At 36.1% G+C, this 19,514-nt stretch overlaps 2 protein-coding genes across 5 annotated transcripts; one reads left to right on the top strand and one right to left on the bottom strand.

The window, feature by feature from the left end:
- Positions 1–640: 640 nt before the first annotated feature.
- Positions 641–10,581, top strand: LOC125655155 (uncharacterized). 3 transcript variants are annotated; one of them, XM_048885325.2, is made up of 6 exons: positions 641–898; positions 3,019–3,142; positions 3,235–3,513; positions 3,639–3,734; positions 3,867–3,983; positions 4,071–10,581. In XM_048885325.2, the coding sequence occupies exons 2-6, from the start codon at positions 3,097–3,099 to the stop codon at positions 8,342–8,344; spliced, it is 4,812 nt and encodes a 1,603-aa protein (XP_048741282.2). In that variant the 5' UTR covers positions 641–898; positions 3,019–3,096; the 3' UTR covers positions 8,345–10,581. The 3 variants fall into 3 exon arrangements, with proteins under 3 accessions (XP_048741282.2, XP_048741283.2, XP_056001068.1); XM_048885326.2 differs by having other exon boundaries at positions 663–687; XM_056145093.1 differs by lacking the exon at positions 641–898 and having other exon boundaries at positions 2,712–3,142.
- A 2,649-nt stretch (positions 10,582–13,230) lies between these two features.
- LOC125655391 (leucine-rich repeat and fibronectin type-III domain-containing protein 2-like) lies at positions 13,231–19,514 on the bottom strand. 2 transcript variants are annotated; one of them, XM_048885660.2, is made up of 2 exons: positions 19,398–19,514; positions 13,231–18,692 (listed from the first exon to the last, which is right to left on the bottom strand). In XM_048885660.2, exon 2 carries the CDS (start codon positions 18,670–18,672, stop codon positions 16,738–16,740), a length of 1,935 nt encoding a protein of 644 aa, XP_048741617.2. In that variant the 5' UTR covers positions 18,673–18,692; positions 19,398–19,514; the 3' UTR covers positions 13,231–16,737. The 2 variants fall into 2 exon arrangements, with proteins under 2 accessions (XP_048741617.2, XP_056001070.1); XM_056145095.1 differs by having other exon boundaries at positions 13,231–18,801; positions 19,266–19,491.

Here is a 19,514-nt window from a genome sequence, read left to right on the forward strand (position 1 = left end):
TATTACTCCTAAGAAGGTCTGCGGAATTAACACAACACGCACGAGGAAGAGTGATACATAGGTGGGTGGGTTCTTTTTAATATCTCGTCAAGAATGTACAAATTATGTATATTGAGACGTGAACAGCTATAGGAGAAGTACCTCGGTTATTGGGGTTATATCCAAAAGACCCGTGATTCTCACTTGTTTTACGAAAGAGCAATCGCTATGATCTATGTTTACGACTTGGGTTGACACGAGCGGGGCTTGAACGCACGAACGTATCATATTTCTCTTCTTGTATAAAAACTATAAATCTCTTATATATATATATATATATATATATATATATATATATATATATATATATATATATATATACCCAGTCTTCCGTGGGGAGTCTCACTATACAGCTTGTGGAAGTCTCACTGTATAACAGCCTGGTCGGTGTGGATGAGTTTTCAGCGAGTACAAGCACCATTAAAAAATCTTTAAGGTCAAACAATGGGATCGTTTTGTTTTGTCTTTTTGTCGCTCGCGCAAAAAAATGTGATATTTAATATTACATAATAATTTTAATAGAATGAAATTGAAAATAGAACTTTTTTCAAACAATGTTCATAATATCATGTAATTTTCATAGTTATCTCGCTTTGTCTTTAGTTTTGCTTTATTTACCTTGAATAGAAAACGAAACTTGAAGTGAAAGTAAGGAAATGTTTTAATGCAATGTTTTCAAATTGTTTATAGGTAATATGCATCAAACATATATTAAAGGAATACACACAGGTGTGTGTGTTCTCTACAACGTGAATATATAAATGATATACTTAATGATCAAACTAAAAAGCACATTGATTATCTATAGAATGGATTTCCCCAATTTTAGTCAACCATTTTGTTGGATTACAAATGCATTGTGAGTATTGTAACGATTGTAAATTAACCTGTAAACATCGTGAACTGTTTAGAAAAGGTCGTGTGTTTAGATTAACATTATCGAGATTAGCAACCTTAAATTCATCTGCATATAAAGTGTTTCTAAATTCATTGTACATTATAAGAATTTAATGAGCTTCAATAATGTTGCCCTATCCGGGTTTTTTTCATTCTGACGTTTTTGGGATAGGGCTACAATTCCATAGCATCTCCGTAATGGTGTAAATAATTTTATGAATAACCGATATGATAAGCTCTGTGTGTTAGTTCCAAATGTTGTTTACACCAAAAGGAGTACCAACTTTGTGCTTGGGCATGTCTAATAAAGGTGTTTTTCATTAAACATCTTGCACAGCATGCAAAATTCTTCGTCTGCTCCGCCATGCTTGTTATCGCGAGATCTCTGAACTACTGAAAAACCTAAACATTGACAATCTGCGCGAAAATGTAGTTACAATCTCATATGGTTTAATTTTAATCCCGCTGTTCGTTTTTTTAACTTGATATTGAATTTAAACTTTTTTAATACCGACGAAATAGCTTTCTCCTCCGTAATTGTCCATTGATGTAAACACTACCTTATATGGCTTATGCAAATAACTTGACAATTCAGTACATCAAATATGGCGCACAAATATGATTCGAGAAATTGGAATATATCTCAAAATTGTTGAAAACGGTAGAAATCGTAAGTTGCAGGTTGTAAATTTATATATTGACTAAGAAACATAGAATATCATTTTATTTACATAAAGAAAGTCAGCAAATGTTTAGACTGATGGAAAATGTTGCGGGAGTGATAATTCGCATTTGCACCATTACGGACATCCTAAGGAGTTGTACCCCCCCCCCCCCTAAAAAAACAAAATCGGAGAGGGCTACATTATTGCAGCTAGAATTTGATATACACTGTAATAATACACGTGTGTAGTATATACACATATCAACTCTTCGCCGCGAGTTACGTTCCTTTGCGGGACCAGGCAAAGGTCAATCGATAAAAATTCAAACCCTACCAAAGTTAAGAGGTTACTACTAATTATTAAGTTTTCATACAAGTTAAATGGGCATGGGTACAGTATATAAATCAAGGCTAATTATGACCCATAACAGTGAGTCAACCCATTAAAGGGACATGAAAACGATTTGAGCTGAACATTTTCAAATTTTATTTTCCAATTTTACTGTTTACAAAGCATTTCTAAAGGTCAACCAAAATTTGAATAGCAGTTGTTGAGTTACAAGTCAAGTGAGATACGGCACTCACAATTCTTTGTAAAGTAAACAAGGCTAGTGCCATGTTTTTGTTTACATATAAATTGCTTAATAGAAAAAAAGCATGTTTAAACCAAAATGAGATGTGCCATACACTTGAAACTATTTAAACCCTAACCCATATTCTAAACATTGAAAATGAAAAAATAAAATTTTCAGCTCAAATCGTGTCCATTACCCTTGATTTATATACAGGCTCAACAGAATTTACTAACAAAGGCAGTAAAACAATAATGATATTTATTTCCAATTAATGATTGAAACACAAATTTGTTATAATAGCAACTACTAACTTACGGTAGTTGAACAATAAATCTGAACAGAATTTACACACACAAAAATAGTAATCCCAAAACCTAGTTCCCAGTATAATAAAAATCCAAATATATTGAAAGTGTCGAACCAGAGCTTTTTTAATCAGAGTTGCCCCATTGTATTTATAATAGGAATGAATTTTCTAGTACAATATTGAAAGACATTACGCCACATTTCTACTAAAAGTAGTAAACATGAGCTCTGTAACAATCTAGGTCACAGGTGTCAATTAAGTGCAAATAGTACACAACAAAAATAAATATGATGATATAGAATAATCTAGCTCACAGGTGTCAATTGAGTTCAAGTAGTACACAACACCACCCTGGGACATTATTGTAATTGACTGCAAGTAATGGAAAAATAAATGTCAAAGCTACAGATCAGAAAATTCTAAATACCGTTTTTAACCGCAAAATGGCAGACAACGGACGTAACTGATGCGAAGTGTCGATACGTGTATTGGTTGTATAACAATACATTTATTCATCCATGCGCAACATTCTGCAGAAATCCAATAATTCAAAAAACCATCTTCACCTCTCACAACCAAGACATAAACCTAAAAGACTCTACTGATGGCGCGAAATGGCCAAAAGTCTAAAGAAAAAGAAACAGGGAAAAAGAACGTCTGGTAAGAAAAACATACATGTATATGAACCAATTTCAATTTTGAATTTAATATACCGTAAAAAGATAATTAACTATTTGATTTTCTGTATTCAGTTTCAGATTACCCAATCTCATTTGAAGACGAATTATGTTTTCGCCTAGATAGACAGTGGTTTTCTTTCGGTACTAACATTGGGTTTGAACACAGTACTTTGGTCCAGCTACATGGCTTGTATCCACAGAATCCAAAGAAATGTGCTAAGTGCATGCTTCAGAAATGGAACACCGTGGTAGTGAAACACACATTAAAATGTGTTCCTCTGTTGTATTTTGGTCTGACGGAAGTCAATCTTACAGATTTAGCAGACGATCTTCTTAAAGCAGCAAAATCTGGTAAATACACAATATTATATGAACCTTTCACCTAGGTGCTTAAATCATCTGAGAGAGAGAGAGAGAGAGAGAGAGAGAGAGAGAGAGAGAGAGAATCCAAATCACCAAACCATTGCTACTTGTAGATAAACCAGAATCTAAGCATGAGAGTATCTGGAATGACCTTCTCATGGATTTGAAAAAGATTTCCTTTACTATGGAACCAGAACAGGAAGATAAAGGTTAGTGAGACTGGCTGCAATGTGAGTTTATTTGTGAAGATTACCTTTCATTAGCTCATGCTTGCAAGAAATCGGCTGATCTTCACTATTTCTCATATTGGTTTCAGTTAAATTGCCAAAGTTTATTTTTAGAAACAAAGGCCAAGGATGGGGATACATATGTCTTCAAAGACTGTAGTAATATTGTTATTGGGCAGGGATCAAAGCTTACCGTGAATCAGGCGTACACAGAGCTTGAGAACCCGAGAGGTAACATTAGAGATATACTGAACTATTTTATTTATTCTTTAATCCAATACCCTCATGAAATATAAAAAGATTTATAATTGTATTCAGGTAAGCAGAAAAAGAAAGATGCCATTCTTCTTGGTATGCTGCAAAGTATTTTGTATCCGGATGAATCTGAAGAACCAAAGGCAATGAATTTACAAAAGCTAGAGACTGTTTTCACCAAGTTATTTGGGACATTTAAAAATGACAAAAAGACATTTCGTCAGGTATCGGGAGTTAGGTTGAAATCTTTTCTGCAAAAGTATCCACTGAAGTTTAAGTGCACGAAAGAAAAGAGGTCTGGATATATCATTACATTCATTCCAGGAGATGATAATTGGCATGATTGCTATGACTTTGACAGATTAAGTATCGCATCTCATTCCGAACATTGTGCTAGAGATGTTTCACGACAAAGTTCGGTTGGATCTGGGCATTTTCTAGATCCTAAACCAGAAGTTGAAGAATCAACAGATGATGGATGGAAATGTGTGAAACACAAAATGTATGATAAAAAGAAATCAAAGCATGTAGACGAGAACGATCCATTTCCACCCTTGCCTCACAGCAGAAGAGTATCAGAAAAACCAACATTTCAGAAATCCTATGCAAGCGTAACATTGAACACAAACCGAATTGGGAAAAGTTGGAAAAAACATTCTGCATCGTTGTCTCCTGAACTTAAACAAATACCGAGGAAAACAGAGTTACCAATGTGCTCAATTCCAAATGGAGGGGTAACCTCTGATATGAAAGAATTATTTGCTTATCTGAATAACTTTAAAGCAGGGCATTTTGTGCTATTTACTAGTACTTTAATACAGGATATGTCCGAAAGTATAGAAGCTTTGGCGCTCGTTCCTTGGCTAAGCGTCTTTGATTTTGATAAAAATAGTCGAGTTGATGGGTTGCTATCGAGAATCGAGGACAGCATAAAACAGAGGCGATCGATATATGTTTGTACGTGGAAGGATCGTCCTCACCTTTCACACCATGGGACGCAGTGGTGCATGCTTCGAGGTTCAGTCCAAGAGACAGACAGTCGAACACCTGACAATGATATGAAATGGATGTTTCTGATCAGAGAGAACTATGAAAAGCAGGTTGTAGAATTAGCAAATATATCTGATAATTACTGTACATTAACGTTCATAGTTTTCTGGCCCAGTGATTTTGATACATGTCAGTACATGTTCAAAGCGCTTTCAAAAATAGCGGAGCTTATTGAAAACCCAAACATTGTTATCTGTAACAATGGAAGCGAAATATCGACAGAGAGCAAAACACTTCTTGGACTTCTCAAACCTAGGCTTACACTTGTTAAAGATTTTGAAGAAATACTTCAAGGGATATCCGATCTGCTAGGTGAAAAATATTCAATTCAAAATGTAGATTACAAGCTGCCTACGTTCGATAAGACAGATGTTCCAAACATTGATGAATCAATGGCTGCCATTTTCAGAGAAGATTTCGAAATTCTCTACATGGACAATCCTTATCGCAAAACTCAGGAAAATGAGATGACAATGGAAGAATTACATGAAGAAGAAAAACATTTCTATCGAGGAGGAAATCTTCATTGGGTCGCTCTTTATCTTGCAGGGGCTGGACATTTTGACGCAGAACGGGATCTAACATTAAATATTGTAGGGAGGATTAAACGACTATACTTAGAACCCTTTAAATCTGGCAAAATCACAATTTATCATGCTCCTGGTGCAGGAGGGTCCACCTTGGGCCAGAGAGTGTTGTGGGAATTAAGAACCATAACTCCATGTGGACAGGTTCGAATGAGTTCCCAGTCATCAGTTCAAGATTTAGTCGATAGAATAGAAACACTTTTTGAGAAGACAAATTTACCAGTCGTCTTGCTAATTGACGGCGAAGACCAGCAAAAGCTAACATATTTGCACAAGCTCCTGGAAAGGGCTCATTTGATTGTTATTTTACTACATATAAAGCGTTGTACACAGCCAAAAAAAGCTAACAGTTTAAAAGACACAGAGTTTTGGCTACCTGGTACTGTATCATCAAATGAAGCAAACAAACTGGGAATAAAATTTTCAAAACAGTGTGATACACCGATAAAGAAAGATCACATAGATATCCTAGTAAAGGATGTTTTAGCCGGCAAAGAGCACCTTATGTATGAATTCGGGATGGAAGCCTTCCTGTCAGAATTTAAAGGCGTCAGGTCTTTTGTTCACGGCTACCTTCAGCTCGACCAAAATCCAACTGCAACACTTCTCTCCTGGCAGAAAATACTTGGATACTTGTCTTTGGTTTACTACTATGGTCAAACATCAATACCTTGCCAGTTTTTTTCAACGCTGTTGCAGCTCCCACCAAATTACAATGTTACCATGGAAGATTTCCCATATCCAGTTCAGTTGTTCATTGTTTCATGCTCAAACGAAAACAGACGAAATACAATACGCATTTGTCATTATATTGTTGCGAAGGAAATATTAGAGCACTTGCTTACATGGAACAAGAAAAAAGGTAGGCAATGTGGCAGTTCAGGGTTAAGTATTACTGCTCGATACGAGCTCTATGAATTCCTGACTATGTTCTTAGAAGACATCAAGGCAAAGAAAATTAAAAGCATAGTGAAATCAGGGATCATTGCAGATATCTTACGACGAACACTCATTTTCAGAGATAACCAAGACGTTGGAGATAATGAAGTGCCTGGCAGGAGGAAACTTTCTCGCCTTATGGCGGATATCGAATGCAAAGCACCATACATGGAAAGGATTGACATCTTAAAACGTTTAACTGACATCTTTCCAGAGGATGCTAATTTTCACGCTCACCTGGGTAGAATGTATTCCATTTGCAGTCCAGAGGATGAAAAGAAAGCTGAATATTGCTTTAATCACGCAGTCGATTTGTGTAGGAAGAAAAAGGCAGGAACGCCTTACGAAAACTTGGATGATAGTACAAAACATACACTCAAACATGTTTATCACATGTTTGGTATGTTTTACCTGCAGAGAATTACTAAATATACAGGGAAATCTCATGGGGATAGACCAGAAATTGTTACACCACCAGACAACTTCGAAAGAAAAATTAAGGAATTGCTTCAAGATGCAAAAGATGCTTGTTTCTACTTTTCTGAGACAAGAGAATTGACAATTTTAATTGGATATGAAGAGGCATATGGGTACGTTGGAGAAATTGCAACAAGATTGAAAATCTGTGAATTTATTTACAGACATATGTCTTTCAAAGAATTTGAAGAGTTTTTAGAAGTGTCACCAGAGTCAGAAATCGTTAACTTTGTGACAGATAGCATCACTAAAATCCTTGAACTGTTTTTGCAATGCTACGGGTGTGTCGATTCATCAGATTTACCACCTGGATTTTTTAGATACATATTTTGGTATAACGCACTTTTCAAATCACAGGCTAAAGAACTTGAGAAGTTGGACATAACAGAAGACATATATTCCCGACGCCTCCATGTTGCTGTCATCAAGCTTAAATACGGCAAAGATGAATCGCTTGGGACCCTAGAAACAATATCTTCAAAATCCGACATTGAAGATATCGTGCGTATCTGTGAAAAGAACTTTAAAGAAGCAGATCAGGGTGGGATCACTCCGATAAGAAGTGCCATTGACCTTGAATACAAAGATTGGCTCAATGCAATCCGGCATAACAAATTTACGGAAACATATTGCACCGCAGATGTATTACGACGAGTTCGTCATTGGCATGATATATTGAAAAGTCCTAGTTCGAAATTTTACCTGTTTATTCTTCTGAGCATACTTGGCTTTGGGTATTCAGAAGAAACATCACCCAATGATGAAATGCTTCGGGAGGCAAATGAATTGCTTGAGCAACTGCGGAAAGGAAGCAGAACGTTAGCTAAACCAAGACGTCCAAGAGAATGGTATGGTAAAGGACATGGCATAAAATGTCTCATACCAAGTTGGAAAGTCGGCCATAGCGGAGAGGACCGAGTGAATGCCAGAGATTGTACTAACATCCATTTAGCTGTATTCAAGGGGACCATAACCAGACCGCACACGCAGAGGCAAACGGGCTACATCAAAATGGATCTCGGTGACAATAAGTACCCCGTTCGGGTATTTTTTATTCCCGTGAGAGCAAAAGAGCCGCTTGTTGGGAGTCGTTATGCCGGCGAACGTGTTGAATTTGTTTTAGCTTTCACCTACGCTGACGGATATGAGGCATACGACGTGGCGCTGTTGAAGAAGTATCACTGCTTTAACTGCAATAGGAATGTCGAAATTACAAGCGACAAGTTTTCTGTCCTTTGTAAATGTGGACAGTTTGTAACAAAGTCAGACAACAAGTTTCCTTAAACAACTGAGGGTATTTTGACTGTGTTCAATGTGGTTGTGTTCGGGTTTGCGTTTTTGATATACGGTTGTATCAAGTTATAAGCTTGGTGACAATGACAAATAGGGTCGCTATGTCTCTAATTTGGTCATTGTAAAAGGATACCTCCAAAATACATTGAATGGTACGCTCGAAAAAAGTACTTGTTGAACTTGGAGGATATTTTTCTGTAAAATGAATAGTTGAATGGAGAGTGTACTTTTAGACTATGATAAATTGAATTTAGAAGCCACTGTTAGCATTTAAAGTGCATGAACTCTGGTGGTTTATATGACTTTTTCGGTCAATGCTTGTTATATCTGTCTGTCTGTCTGTTAGTTACATTTTAAGGAGGTATACTACATCATCATAATGGCTGACTTCCTTTTAAAACATGACTGGAAATATAAATAGCAACAATATTTGCCTATTCCATTTAGATTTCATTGCCTAGATGAGTAGCTCAATCGGTTAACATGCTGATATGTTCAAATCCAGCAGGGGTTTTAATTTTTTCAGATTACCTCTACTATAGCTGCATCTTTGGACTGAATAAAGTAGATTTAAACGTTTTCAATATCAATATATTGTCGTGCATACCCTCCTCTTTTCATCAACATTACATTTCCGGTGTAGAATTATAGACTGCAAAAACCAAGACCCCCTGTCACAGCAGGTGCGATAAAGACCCCTCCATGCTCAAAGACCGTAAGCACCGGGCATAGCCCTAAATTTTACAGCCCTTTGAACATCGGCAATGGTCATGTCTCAAATTCTCGAACGGGACGATAAACAATATACAACCAGCCAACATTCCTCCTTATGATTCCGACCATAGAATGACATGGACCGGATATTCAACCAACGGTTCTAACAACTACAGAGAGGAACATCATGTGATGGGGAAAATAAACAAAATATTGGAATTGAGTAATTTTCAACTCTTTTTTTTATTGATGCAATGGGCTAAAAGGAAATTTTTTAATCAGATGTACATACAAAGTTAAAATGACGGTCATTGATGCTCAATGATTTACATAGAAAACACTCGGAATTAAGGAGATACGACATACCAAAGAAAATTGTATCAGAGGAAATGCGGTATTTATTCACAATAATATTTTAAAATTGAAAACTTTGATCAGAAACCTGTTATATATGTCTCTGCTTTAATCTACTTTATTGAGCGAAAAATATTTGCAGTTATAGTAAAATCTTTAAATACTGAAAACCTCTTTAAGTTTTTTGATCACCAACTGAGCTAGCCAGCTATGTATGTAAAACAATATAAAAGGATAAATTAATCATGATTGATACTTCCGGTATTTATGTAAATTTTCTGCTTCGAACAAAAGTGAGCCATTATGACGATGTGTTTTTCATCTTTAAAATTGTCTGTTCTTGGACTTCGTATCTAAGATCGGCAATTTTCAGGATTGAAACTCGGGTGAACGTCGTAGTGCTTGTTACGTTACGAAATTTGTAAAGGTGTCCTAAAGAAGTAAGCACGTTTTTACTCCTTAGTTGCACATATTCAGAATGATTTCTGTGATTTGAAATCGAACCTTTCAGATTTGCCTTAGGTGTTACATACATATGTATATATTTTGCCTTATTCTGGTTGTAATTAATACAACTATTACTCGTTTTATTAGAAACTTGTATATTTCTATGGTGCTCCATCATCGTTATATATTGTCCGTCTGTACAAAGTTTTCCCACTGTATCGGACATCATTGAGGTAATTAATCAATCGTGGTTAAAAATTAAATTCCATGTGGTGAAATTTATTCAAAATTTAGAATCCGTTTTCATCATTTAAAAATAAGTTTGTTGGTAGCAAGTGACCCTGAATAGTATTTTTTTTTTATCGTTAATATATATATTTTTTATCTCTTGATGGTTAATGAATTGGTCAGCAAGATCAATCCATACTGCATGCTAAACATGTATATAAGATAACAATTATACAGTATGGTTTTAAATGTCAATGTTTATATCTATAACAGAATAGAGTTTAATGTTTTGTGATGAATTTAAGTCACACTTGTTTCTGATTTACACGATAAAGATGATGAACAGCTTTACATCTCTGGTAAAAAGTCATTGATATTGAAAATATTTTTGTCCGCATAGGAAATGTAGCGCTCAACTTTTGTACCAATAATGTTGCATGCGTTGGATTTGAAAAATGTGCCTTCACATAAACATATGAGAGTTATCTGTAGTGTTTATTATGTTTTCTGAATGAATGGAGATTATTGAACAACTATACAGTACAGTCATCACGTACACTGTATGGTACTGAATAGGCTGAATTTACTTCAGCAGTTATACATATAGTTTTTGAATGCCCAGATCGGAATTATAACGAGAGGTCATCGCTCACCTGAGTCACCTGTTGTGAGTTTTAAAATATTTTTTTGATCAATCTAAATGATAACATTTGACCTTATATTGTGGCCCCTACATAGCCCTAAAGGATCACAACATAACTGAAAATGAATTCACGTAACACATAGCTGCAATATTAATGTGACTAACAAGATCTTGCTATTCTAGATAAGACCACAGGGCATACTAAATAGGTCAGATTTTTATCTAAAGTAAATCAAACTTCCATGTCAAGGTCACATGATCACACACCATTGCATTACTAAAAAGTCTTGCCATAAGATATTCACATTTGATATTCGGTACATTGCTTTGCTATGGCATAACAAGTTACAGATCAAGCTTAAATTTTCTCTCAGTCCTTTGATTTTTCACTAAGTTATTGCCCTTGGACTTAGAAATCGCATTCCGGATTGGTTTTTTTTTGGGGGGGTGGGGGGTGGGGTGGGTGGGGGTGTTGTGCCTCCAGATATTCATTTGATATTTGGTACAATGCTTTGCCATAACAAGTTACAGATCAAGTTTAAATTTTGTGATTTTTCGCTGAGTTAAGGTCCTTGGACTTCGACAAATAGTGTGAATTTTCAGTTTTTCCGACAATTTTTTTGTACTTGCATTATATTGCATATATATAATCCCATCGAGGCCAAATAACATATCAAATATAGAATTTAACCCCCCCCCCCACACACACACACACACCCACCCACACACAGAAGCACTTTCAAAATGTCACATGTATATTTTCAATATTTTTATAACATCTACATGTGTATAATGTAAAAGGTCTGAAAAATGTTTTAAGCTGCGAGAGGAGTTGGTTATACAAAGTAGGTACCATGCTTAAAGTTCAACTACATCATGCAAGGTGAAGATAACGAACAGTGATCAATCTCATAATTCCTACAAGCAATACAAAATAGATAGTTGGGCAAACACGGACCCCTGGACACACCATGTAAATGTAAATTTTTCAAATGTCCCATTACTTCCAAATAGACACACGCACATCTTCAATGCTTCCATAACAGCTGTACAAGGTCTGAAGGATGTCAAATAAATGCTGTAAGAGGAGTTGATTACAAACATGCTTAAAAATAACTTAAGTTCAACTACATGTTCAAAAAGGCACATGCACATTTACAATGTATCCATAACAACTGGGCTGCGTTCAAGATCGGAGCGGCTACGTAGGGCTCGGTAGCGCTACAATCTTGAACGATGTGCTAGGCTAGCCCTACATAGGGATAACAAGCGTTAATTCATACAGTGCGTTCAATAGACCTAGATATCTAGCCTAGCAGCTAGGCTAGCCGCTACGGTGCGATTTTGAGCGCAGCCCGGCACAAAGTTTGAGGAACATCAAGTTAGAGGTGTGAGAGGAGTTGATTACACAAAATAGGTACCGTCTATTCAAGAAATGCTTTTAAAAAATGACTACGTTCAACTACATGAAAATTTTCGAAAAAATGTCTGATCACTTTCAAAAAAGCGCATGCACATCTTCAATGTATCCATAACAACGGTACAAAGTTTGAGGAATGTCAAGTACACAAAGTAGGTACCCTATTACAGGGATGCCCGCCATTCACCATTCTGTAAGTCGTTTGCACATATTCCAACCCAGTCATAAATTGGTTAAAACTGCATGGGTCAGCCGTTCCAGAGAAGGAGTACATGCAGCAGTAGAAATATGGCCGTTTTAAAAGATGCATTGCAGGACTGGTCAATGAAGACCATGATTATATAGTTACCACCTTCAAACAATCTTGCTAATTATTCGTGAACAGTGTCTGGTGCTTAAAATAATATGCTTCCTGTAGAAACCTTTTAAGGTTCAAGATACATGCACCTTAATTCTGGTCATGCTAGGCTCCGAAAACTTAATTCTGGTCAAACACGTGCTCCGAAAACTTAATTCAAGTCAAGCACGTGCTCCGTAAACTTAATTCTAGTCATGCACATGCTTCGTAAACTTAATTCTGGTCATGCACGGGCTCTGAAAACTTAATTCTGGTCATGCACGTTCTCCGAAAACTTAATTCTGGTCATGCATGGGCTCCGAAAACTTAATTCTGGTCATCAGGAAAAATAATGTTACACGCAGCATCAGAAGAATGCCACATTTTGACGTATTGTACATGCCTCTTGAACAAGAATAGTTCTTCGAGAATTAATGTGCATGCTCACAGTGTTCAGACATTAAGACGTGTCACCTGATTGGGAGCCCCAGTATTCTATTATACCTTACTATTCAAAGCGATAATAGATAAGAATCATTGAGAATTTACTGTTATTCCATCATTATAAATGTGTGCTTGTCTTTATTTTTACAACTTCAATATAATTTTTTAAATGCAATTATACAAGATTGTTTCTGTACGTGTTTCAAAGAAATACCAAACAAATTCCATCTACTTATACTCAAAATTTACAGTCCCCCCCCCCCCCCCCTTCCAAAAAAAGAATTCATGTATGTCTATAAAATAACTTTATTCATACAAAAATATAAAATCTACAAAATATGGCAAGTACCTGTATATGTGTATATGTAATCATATACAAAATGTAAGTCAAAGAAAAACCAAAAGCAAACGCAAGATTTCAAACATTAGGCTGTCAGCGTATGACTGCGTAGTCGACCAACTTTTAACAAGATCATTAACAATCAATCAATGACTGGTGGAATCATCATTTACAGTAATGGTGTACTCAAATGAGAGGGAAAAAAAAATCTACAATCAAAGAATGTTGATTCCAACAGGTAAACATAAACTTTAATAAAAATCTGCATGTTCGAGTCCTATATGAAATTCATATTTCCTTAAAATTCCATGGCTGATGAAATCTACCTCATCTACTCAGGAACAAGAGGAAGTTTGTTGTAAATGCTCTTCGTTTGACCAGATGAAATAACATACAATGTACCAGATTTATAATCCATATAATGGAATGTTAAAGAGCAGTGGTGGAAAATGTGAGTTTAGGATACCAGTATCCACTATTTGTCAAGAAAAAAAAAACATTATGTAAAATAAATGTTTCTGTGCTAATTGTGACCTTCACCTTGAATGTCAGCAAGATTTTACTTCTTTTCTTAGAAGTTTTCTTAGAAGTTAGTCCCAGGCATAAATTTGGTGAACACTCATTTTGGCAGAGAAAATTTGGTTGGGGTGTGGGTGGAGGGAGGGCTAAATTCAACAAAAATTTGGATTGGTTTTATAGTGATGTATAGTTGTAAATATATCTGATAAATATAACAATAAATATCGTCCTGAAGTCAGCTTTTCTTTACATGTTAACAACACTTGCTACAAACATGCTTCTTCCAAAAAATGACGAAAATGAAAACTATCAAATTTATATTCTAATTGATATTAGCATGCTAAGTAAAATGAATACAATTTACCATATGGTATGTAATTTATTTCCATGACTTCTCAACGAAGTCCAAAACAGTGAGGGAATTTTATATAGAGTTATATAGGGAGGTGTAATATATTTCAACATTTGATTTACAAGTCTCTTTAATTTGTGTTTTTAGGAATAGTATATTTGTACTTATTAGAACCAAATTAAGCCCCCCCCCCCCCCCCCCCCCCCCCCCCACAATATACATGTTTATCAATGAAACATTCATTTTTTGTTATGTTTTATCAAATGTCCAAAGTATATATACAATATAGTGTGTGAGTGTCACTAATTTCTTAATAAGTCAACTGAGATTTTTTCATAGATAAGAGTATCGCCGGATACGTCTTCTACTCATCGCGAGTGGAAGACGAGATCAGGCATGGGTCTCCAATGATGACATACGAGTGGTGTATTTAAAAACTTTAAACTGCATCTAAGTGCATTCATAATGTATATTGTGTTACTCATGAACTGGGGACTACTTCCTTATTGTTGATAGAATACCCACCCAATAGAGATACACTAGACACAAATTCACTTAGTCAGCTGCACCATAATTAGTACAAAGATTTTTTTTTATGGAATGTATAGCAGTGCAATAATTCATCTTATACATGTGTGGTGTATATCACCAACTGAATAAACTATAGCTTTATCCAACATTCATGAGATAAATGTGCTTTTAGTTATTGTGTAATAGTACATGTATGATTTCATACCTACTTCATCTACTATATCAAAATAGTATACATATCTGCTTATACAGATTCCATGCTTGCTCAACAAAGCATCACAAATGTATAACCTATTTCAATTTGTTGGATAAAGGTAATATACAATCACACTATATCTTTTATATGTATACAATTATACATCAATAAAGCACAATACTATACGTGGTTTACAAATTATAATTTAATATATGCCGCTATAATTATATATCATGTACTCTAATATTCAATGCTTTTAATAGCTACTCAGTCATTGGTAGATCCAGCGCCTGCACAGTGCACACTGGATGTAACCAACACCCCCACCCCCTCTCAAAAATATAAACCATTTCTAATATTTTTTAATATGTCCAAAGACACTAAAATATATGTATCTTACTTTGACAGAACTCCATGTCTCTTGGGATCCCCACCAGGGCTATGCCCTGGACCCACTGGGGGCTTCAAGATAGCCATCAGCTATTTAATGCCCCCCCCCCCCTCAAGATAGCCCCCCAGTTATTTAATGCCCCCCCCCCCCCTTCTGAAATTCCTGGATCTGCCAGTCAGAACTGCATCTGCTATTGCTAAATCTGTCTGTTAAAATTGTAAATTTTGGCGTAGATGTCATTTTGCAAGTTCATTAAAAACAATATATCTTTGAAATAAAATTATGTAAAACATTACTTTGTTTGTCAATAATGTACACACCCACCAACCACACACGCATATATACAAGCACTGATACAGCATACATCTATTATAATATCATAACCTTCACAACCAGAGCATATTGTTGCTGGGACCGAGATAAAAATATGTCCAAAACTAAATAACCCAATAAACAAACAATGCTGACACATTATATATATAACAAATCAATGAATCATATTCCCTACACCAGGGCTTGAAGCTAACTTTTTATGTCACCAGTCCAGCCGGACTGATGGGGTATAATTTTAACCAGTCCTCAGAAAAAATTACCAGTCCAACAGAGTTTTCCAGAAATAATCAAATATATTTTGTTGATATCATTAAAATGAAATTTAACTCATTATGCCTTAGACAATATTGTAACACTTAAATGTGGAATTTATATTTACGAATCAGATTCGTCCGGTTGATTAAACAGATCGAAGCATGCCAAATGTGTATGAAATTTCATATTAAATATATATTTTCCAAAATGATGCTTTAGAAAATTAACCAGTCCCATCAGACTGACTAAAACAAATGCCAGTCAGTCCGCCAGACTTTTAGCCAGTCACAGACTGACGGACATATGTTAATTTCGAGTCCTGTACACGTGCTTCAAAAATAGAACATGCTCTTGTTAAATCCAGGAAATAAATGGATACTTGTACATGTAAAGTAACAAAAATGAAGCAAAACAAGTGCAGACTTTGAAATTTAAAACAAATTTTAGCACCTCTGTATTCAGAACCTGACAATAGGAAAAGCCAAATGTATATCATCTCTTGGTGCACCTTCAATTATATGGCTGTTACATTAGTAGTAACTAAGTAGGCAATGTGTGCCCGATCTTTCTGCTGAAGCCTTTGTTTCTACTATTCATCCAAATACACATGACAATATTTCAACTCATATAATCTTGAGCAGTAATTTTGCAATACCAATTATCCCACACAAGTTTCTTTTGATAGATTTTATACACTAAGCTAAACTATTGCGTACATAGCAATGGCGAACATACAACATTATACAACATCAACTGATCAAATATGTTAAAGCTGTAAAAATAAATCTATAATTTTTTGGTCATATCAGAAAAACAAAGTCACAATTTCAAAAGAAATTGAAACAACTATGTACATATTATATACAACTTTACAAGCACCTTAAAGTGTTGTCATCTTGGTGATTATCATGGATTTCTCTTCGCTGTCTACATCTGTGTTGACGGACATGACAGATACAGTCTGGGCCATTTCTCCTGTTCCACAGAACTCTTTCATGGACATCACACCAGACTTCACCTGCTCCACTCCCATTACAACACCAGCCTTTACACGGTTAGCCGCAATGCTTCCCGTATCTTTAATGGTTATCAAGTACTGCGAGCCAGACTCTCGGATGGAATGCACTCGACTACGTACTTTCTCCATTTTCTTTTCTAGTCTCACTTTCACTTCATTTAAAGTATTGTTGGTGTTTCCTCGCCCTTTCTCCAGATCGTCCTCTGGAGTGGGCGTGGCACATTTCCTTGGAGATGATCTTGGCGTCCTAGCAATTGGTGAATTCAAGGGGACTTTCAGAAGCGATTCTTCATTTTGGAAAGAGTCAGTATATGAATCTTGGTAATCCAAACTCCTGCTCACTGAGTTCTGATCGTCCGTATATTCTTCAAAAGTGTATTTTGTTTCCATTTTGGGTTTATCATAACGTTCAACGAGAATGCAAGAGCATTTACACACATGTATGGCACAGAGTTTGATGGTTCCCACAAGCAGACCTAGTACCAAAGCCGACAGAGCACTCAGCCCCCCAATGATCATTCCCACCCACTTGGTATCAAATAATTTGGTGATGGATGTCAATGTTAAACTTGCCGTATCATTTCCATGACTGTTGATCATCACACAGGCATAAGTTCCATTGAAAACACCCCTAAAATTGGTCAATTTCAAAGAATTGTTCTCTGATATGGTCACTTCAGAGAAGTCGTCTCTGTTGTGTTTATACTTCAGATGTGAATGAGTCGTTACGTTCATCTGATCCAGAATTTCTTTGTAGTACTTGTGGCTGATTTTTACTCCCTCAGGTGTCACCCAGTATCCTATGGCATAGGTTTCCAAGGAGCCTTTGCAGTGAATAGTCACAGCAGAACCTACAGCCACTTCCAGGGAACTCGAAATTTCCGTAATAATAGGGACTTCACATTTCAGATCACTTTGAAACAGATTCACAAGTTTTGTTCCAATCAACTTTGAAGGAGAGTAGCAAACCAGTTGATCTACATTGGAAATGTTTTCTTTGTGGACGGCCAAGAATTTGAGAAAGCTGTCTAATTCACACGAGCAATCCCATGGATTTCCATATAAAGCTACATCTATGCTTGTCATATCTAACACAATGTCTCCTGACAGGGTTCTTAAATTATTCTCACTTAATTGGAGGGTTTTTAAATTAGTCAGATTATTGAATGTGCCTTCTGCAATCCAGTGAATGTAATTACTCCTCAAATCCAACTCTTTCAGAGAGTGTAGCTCACCAAACACACCCACAGGAATGGAATGGATATTGTTGAAACTTAAATGAAGCGTTTTCAAATTAATCAATCCTTGAAAAACATCTTTTGGGAAGACTTGCAAGTTGTTTTCACTTAGGTATAACATTTTTAGATTCACAAATTTGCTGAAAGCACCTGGAGAAATGTTCACAATATCATTTGAACTAAGATCTAAAGCTTGCAGCAACATAGGGTTACCAACAGGTAGGGCGGCAATCACAGTCAAAGCATTTCTACTGAGATCAAGTTCTTCCAGTCCATTCATCAACTGGATTTCAAGGGGGACAGATGAAAGACCTCCAAATAAGTTAAGACGTCTGACAGTGAAAGTTCTTGGAATGGAACGGAGAGAAAATCCCTTATAATACGAGGAGCACGAGGCTTCATGTCTAGAAAAGTCACATACACAGAATTGAGGGCATGCAGAAAAAGTCGTGTTTTCCTTTGGAGGGTGTGTAATAACTTCGTGAATGTACACAGACTGGGTAAGGTGTTTGTTCCATGCTGCTAACAAGAAGACGACTGGGAGAAATATGGAGGGCATCTTTACAGGTCTATCATGTACTGTAATTAAAGAATCAGAAGTATAATTTCGAATTAGTGACAGTTTATGACATCTTCAGACAATTAACTCTTACATACTTATACAAACTCTTGGCTGTCTACAAGTTATCTATCAATCAGGTTGGGAACACTTCCCCTTTAGCGAGATATTCTCGCTAAAACGCGATTATTCCTCTTTAACGAGAAATAGACATTACCATAAACAGGTGTTTTGGCGTCTTTATTGAAAATAATGGCAAATCCCGTGAAACGCTGAATAAGTGCGACACGCACTCAATATGATGCGAATTGTTTCTATGAAATTGACAACATAGTAATGAAATTGCATACCAAAGTTGCTGCGTAAGAGGGAAGCAGTCTGAAATCCAATACACATCGTGAGTGTTTTTGTTTTGATTCATATATTTGCAGAAGTATCAGACATTTTAGCACTTTTTCTTCTTTTCACGTGAATCACGAAAAGATGTACTCCGAGGGTGTTTTTCTCTGTTGTACGCGATATATTTATTCTCGCTAGAGAGGGATAATCGCGTTTTAGCGAAAATATCTCGCTATAGGGGAAGTGTTCCCAACCTGTCAATGAACAATGGCCACTTCGAAGTTGCGTACAATTTTGTTTTAAAAATCATCTTCAAACAAGCCTGTCCATGGAATCATAGTGACAAACGGCTGATTCTTCATAAAACATTAATTTACAACTCGTACCTGCTAGGGGCCCGATTCTTCTTAATGTCAGCTGATGGTATTAGGAAGTTCAATAACCATAATGGTTACGCTGAAAATACCTTTACGAACTTCCGGTCTAGAAATTGTGGGTACCTG

This window comes from Ostrea edulis, chromosome 7 (genome assembly GCF_947568905.1).
Source record: "Ostrea edulis chromosome 7, xbOstEdul1.1, whole genome shotgun sequence".
Taxonomy (NCBI): Eukaryota; Metazoa; Mollusca; class Bivalvia; order Ostreida; family Ostreidae; genus Ostrea; species Ostrea edulis.